Source organism: Merops nubicus, unplaced genomic scaffold, assembly GCF_000691845.1.
Source record: "Merops nubicus isolate BGI_N331 unplaced genomic scaffold, ASM69184v1 scaffold11744, whole genome shotgun sequence".
Taxonomy (NCBI): domain Eukaryota; kingdom Metazoa; phylum Chordata; class Aves; order Coraciiformes; family Meropidae; genus Merops; species Merops nubicus.
Window position 1 is genome coordinate 10,369 of NW_008603630.1, and position 5,711 is coordinate 16,079.

At 41.8% G+C, this 5,711-nt stretch overlaps 1 protein-coding gene across 1 annotated transcript; it reads left to right on the plus strand.

The window, feature by feature from the left end:
• Window positions 1-417: 417 nt before the first annotated feature.
• Window positions 418-5,178, plus strand: PLCXD2 (phosphatidylinositol-specific phospholipase C, X domain containing 2; the record flags this gene model as incomplete). Its single annotated transcript, XM_008938735.1, has 3 exons — window positions 418-878; window positions 2,065-2,306; window positions 5,016-5,178. Coding segments are annotated over 3 exons (866 nt in total), but the record flags the coding sequence as incomplete, so codon positions are not given.
• Between the last annotated feature and the right edge of the window lie 533 nt (window positions 5,179-5,711).

The window sequence follows — 5,711 nt, forward strand, 5'->3', positions numbered from 1 at the left end:
TGGATGCCTCATGTGTTTTCTTAAAACTGGAAATGACAAATCAGGATTTTTAACGGAGTTGCAGGTGGAACTAGAGGAGGAAATTCCACAAAAGTAGAGTCTCAACTGGCAACAAGAACCCTGAGGCATGCAGGAAGGGAAAATGCAGATGCTGGCAGCATGGTGCAGGGTCACTGTACCCCTGAGGTAGCTGAAGAAGGAGCTGTTTGTAGTGGCTGCGGGTGAAGGTGCTTTCCCTATACTTCAGCCAAGTGGGTGTGCAGGAATCAGGTTGGATTTGGCTCAATGGTTAGATACCAAGCTCATGTTAAACAAGTTCATGAAGGCGTTTTTTACAGTTTACAGTGCATATGGGTCTGTGTGTGTTTTGGGAGATTAAGTTTTGTAAAATTAAACTTTCTTGGCTTCTGTTTCTAGGGTCACATGATTCCTTCAGCTACTGGGTTGATGAGAAGTCTCCTGTGGGACCAGACCAAGCCAAAGCCATCAAACGTTTGGCCAGAATTTCTTTGGTTAAAAAGATTATGAAGAAATGGTCAGTGACTCAAAATCTGACTTTCAAAGAGCAGCTGGAAGGTGGGATCCGCTACTTTGATCTTCGTGTATCTTCCAAACCTGGGGAAGTAGGACAAGAGATTTACTTCATACACGGCTTGTTTGGCATCAAAGTATCGGATGGGCTTAAGGAGATTAACACCTTTCTTGAGGAGCACCCCAAAGAAGTAATCTTCTTGGATTTCAATCACTTCTACGCCATGGATGACAGCCATCACTTCTTCTTGATCAACAGGATCTGCTCAGCCTTTGAATCCAAACTTTGTTCTGTTGAATGTGTAGAAAATGTGACGTTACGGTACATGTGGGAGAACAAACACCAGGTAGGGAAGGGATGTGTAATGGTTTTCAAACCCGAAGGTTAAGATTTAAACAGGGAGGCCGAGTGTAGTTTTCACTCGGGTATTTGTCCAAGAATGCTGCTGATAGCTAATTTAAAGCCCAGCAGGGCCTCCTTTTGTAGTGTGCATGTTTCCATCCATTTTTCTGCAGCTGTGTAGCCCCTCTATCCATGGTGTAGCTAGAGTGTCCTACTCTCAAGCACATTCCTTAAATAAATTACAGTATCCTCAGGGCATCGTGCTCCTTACAAATAGTTTTCTTTTACAGAGGAGCACGTTGTGCTGACTTGTGGTGCTGAGGATTTGATAAACTGTCATCTTTTCGTCCAGCATGAAGAATATAAGCTTTAACATGACTAAGGTACCTACAGAATTTCTTGACTCCTTTGCAGCCATCCGAATCCATAGCCGCCAGATGGATGAAATGCCTCTTCTCTGTGGTAACTGCTCACGTGCATACACACAGACTGAGAACAGGGTTTCAGTAACTGCAAGTAATTTTTAAACTGTAAAATAGGTGAGATTTTGAGGAATTCCTCTGAACTGATGCTGCATGTGCTAGGCTCCAAAATGAATAATTTGTAACTTTGGGTGTTAATAACAAGTGTTGCATCTGTATGTGCTGCCCTCTGATAGGCAACCACCTTAGAAGGCATAAAATACAGACCTGATTTAGGGCAGATTTTGCTGACAGCAAGGCTGACTTGGGCTTCTCGCACAGTGAGCCCAAGTGGAATGCTGCTGTGCCAGTCAGCCCAGTACACCTCGGCCACTTCATAGGAGTTATGCAGAAGGTGGCAACATGACTAAAATCCTTCACTTCAAGCACAGATGGTAATGTTCTCTGACAGCGCTTTGAAATGAATTTAAGATGAATGCTTTGAGTGACATTTTGGTATATTCCTGGCAAGCTTTTAATTTTAAACTGACAACCCTTAAAGCCTGAAGTAGTCCTGTCCTCATAGTTAACCAAAATTACCTCCATCTCCTTTGATGGAAATAGTGCAACAAATTTACTGACACTCACAACCTGGGATCAGCTTACTTTTTCTTGGTTCAGTTTTAAGTGCTAGGCTAGCTGCAGAAACACTGCAGAAGCATAAAACAATTAAAGATGAATAGCAGAGTTGTGAAATGTTTTTGGTTTTTTTTCTGTTTGTTCTGTTAGGTTCTTGTATTCTACCACTATCCTTTGTATGAGGAATACCCCTTCCTGTGGCCAGGGAATAAAATGCCAGCACCATGGGCTAATACAACCAACGTGCACAAGCTGTTACAGTTCCTGGAGACCACCCTTGAGGAACGAAGTCGTTATGGGACTTTTCATGTTTCCCAAGCAATTCTCACACCTCAAGTGAAAACTATTGCACGGCATCTAGTTCGTGGTCTGAAGAACACACTTGTTCATAGGTAAGGACTTGTCTGGGTTTCTCAGTTCTATACCGTGTTTCATGTTGCAAGAGGCATGAGTAAGCAAGGAACCATGAAATCTTTGCTTGGAAGTAAGAGTTGATGAAAGCATGCATTTCTGCTTCATTACTCATGAGAGATATTTGCAGTTGTTGCAAAAATGGAGAAATATTAAAAATAATAAAGCAACAGCGTATGTATGTAGGTAGAAGTGTTTCCTATTAATTGGAGCTCTTTCTGAATGATGGAATTTCATAAAACACAGGCCACACTTGTTCAAACCAGTAATTCATTCCAAATTGGCTGAACTTGAATTGCAGGGGGGGAAAAAGCTTGTGCCACAAAAGAAAGCTGCATATTTGTGGGCTCAGTTTTGCGTTTGTCTGTACAAATCTGTCTTGGTAATTTCACTAATGGCTAAAGATGTGTGACATGGGGCAGTATTTTATCTTGGGGCTTATTACCAAAAATTAGACTAACAAGTTGACTTCTTTATACCACTGACTGTTGTACAATTTTCCCATGAGTAAGATCATTGGAGGGTTTTGCTTTGAGTAGCATGGTGTGTCAGCAATTTTTAATCAAGTTAAAAGCAGGACTAGGGTTGGATCCATGTGGCTTTGCTTTATAGCATTGTCACATTGCTAAAAATTGCTAGAACTATAATGGTCCTGGTGGGAGTTGGTCTCCTTGCTCACTGTTTAATATTGCCTGTCTTGATGTCACCAACAGTTTATCTTGCTATGATGATACTAAATTCTAAACTACAATTGTGTTGATGGTCACAACTGGTCTAATTTGATCAGCAACAGAGCTTAATATTAGGCAGTGAGATAAACACACACCTTCAGCAGGCAGGTCATGTCCCTTTTGGGAGAATCACTGGTTACTTTAAAGTAATTACAGTATTGTTATTTTGAAGTCAGTCAATACAACTTCCTAAAAAGTAAGGATTTTTTTTAGAAGAGAGCAAGTGTTATGCTTTTTCAGTCACAAAAGTTCTTGTTAGAAGGAAATTCCAGGTAAAGTATAAATGATGGAGTTTTCAGTCTCCTTCCTGTTTGCAGACATTAATCGAGCAAAAGGTAATTAAACCCGAATGATGTTGGCCACAGGGTCCTTACTCAGGTCTCCCCTCTGGCTTGCTCTTGGCACACATCTGCGCAGTCAGTGGTAGACACTAGATGGTGCTCAGGTGCTTGAAAACTGGTGTTCACTGTCAGGGCTTTCACAAATGAAAATAAGTGTGGTTGATGGGAATACACAACAGAAAGCACGTATCTTATTTATGCTCTGTGTATTAAATGTACTGTTGTCTCATAATAAAAACAAAGACCGTAATGAATTTGTTTTTAAATTAGTAGAGCATCATCTGTTTCCATAGAATAAGCAAGCAGTTCTGTTCCAAGTGACTCCTGGCCCAGGTCTGGGCTGTAAGCTGCCAATAGCCTGGACACCTGCCATTGCTCCATCTCTTTCCATCGGCTTGTCATTGCCCCTGGTTGGAAAGTAAACCAAAAATTTCAAATAAATGCCACTGTTTACTAAAGCATATTTGCTCGTACACATTTACACATGCCAGTTCGTTTGTATGTAGAAATCTGTTCTTGCAGTTGTGTGGATGTCTGCCTTCTCATATGGAAATTTTTCTCTGATTATGAATATTGAAGTGTTTTTGAGCTGTTGCTGAAGGAGAAATGTGCCATTTTAGCCTTTAGCTAGCTGAAGTCTGGTTTGTCCCTTGATAGGTGCAGTAATTATGCCTTCACTCAAGTTGTCTCTTCTCTTAGTTGTTGACAAGCATTTTTTCTGGACCAAGAGCTGTGGGGTATCTTTAAGTTGTTGGATTTTTTTCTTACCCATAACATTGATTTGCTTCCTTACCATCATCTTACATATTTTTGTGTGTATGTTATGACAGTAAATCTAATATGTTTAGTCATTTGTCTTAACTGTGCTGAGAAATCTGGGGTTTGCACATTAGAGTGCAAAGAAAACTTGTGCAGGCTTCCAATTTGCATTCTGTCCAAGACATGACCAAAACTCCTTCCCACTATAAAATATCTAACTCTGTTCAACTCAGTTCCTGACACACGTCACATTTCTCTGGTTACTGTGATGTGTCATTGCTTGACATATCAGATGTTTCACCCTCACAGAGCTGAGGGCTTGATTCTGGGTTTGGTTTCTCTGATCCTATTGCTCTGGGTAGGTTTGAAGGCAGAAAGGAGTTGGATAGAAATTGTGTGTTGCCCCCACCAGCTTTTCCTGCCCACCCAGAAGCAGAAGTGAGCAAGAGAACATCCTGAGCCAGGTATATATAATCTTGTCTTGTGCCACACTGAAGTCTGCTGCACAATTAAGCTTTCGATTCAATGTGTTCTTTGGCAAAATCCAGCCCGGATGAATGAAACTGTTGTTCAGCATTAAATGCTGAAGTGAATACTCGGTGAACATAGAGTTCTCAAACATTAATTTGTATGCATAGTAGTTGTGGTGATTGACAAGTATTTCTGTTTGCTAGTTAATGACCTCATGCTATGTTAAGCACTTTTCGGTGCTAGTTACATTTTGGGTGACAGTCAGGATGTAATAAAAAATGTGAGATAATTAAATAGTTTGTAAACAGCATGTTGTACTTTAAGTAGCGCATGTATAGAGAAGAGTCTCTTTTAAAACATTCAATTTTCCTTATTTCTCTTTCTGTAGGAACCTGCCCATGATTTTAAATTGGGTGAAATCACAGAAACCAGGCATTATGGGTGTTAATATAATTACATCAGACTTTGTGGAGCTAGTTGACTTTGCTGCTACAGTTATTGGATTAAACGACCTTCTTTTAGAAGAGGATGAATCTGCAACTACATCCTGATTGCTGTGCGCCACTTGAGCTCCTCAGTGGACATCTTTGAACTACACTAAAGATTTTATTTATTAAGTGAACCCTGTTGTAATCTCTGCTTATTTAAGAAAGTTTTCTAGAGGAAACATGGTTGAATATCACACCCAGGCAGGTCCCTTCTCTCAGGGATGTGTGCATCTGAGTGGAGCAGCAGGTGCTGCTGCCTGTCCGTGGCTGCGTGCCGAGGTGCCGCCTGGCGTGCGCCTGCCTGCCAGCGAGGGGCCGGTCTCCCGAGCAGATGGACCCCGTTATGGTACACGGCTCCCCGGGGACTGGACTCACCGTGCCCTTGTGCCTGCATCCTGCTTATTGCTCAGCCCGAGGGTTGCTGCTGATCCCATAGCTGTGGTGTGACCAGGCTGGCTGAGAGGGTGTTGTTCTCTGGCCACCTCAGGCATGGCTGGGCTCAGCTGGAGGCTGCTGCTGTATGCATCACGTTATTTTAAATGCTACCTCTGACTTGAAGAAACAGTACTGCCATTGTTCATGGGGAAGCTGTTATG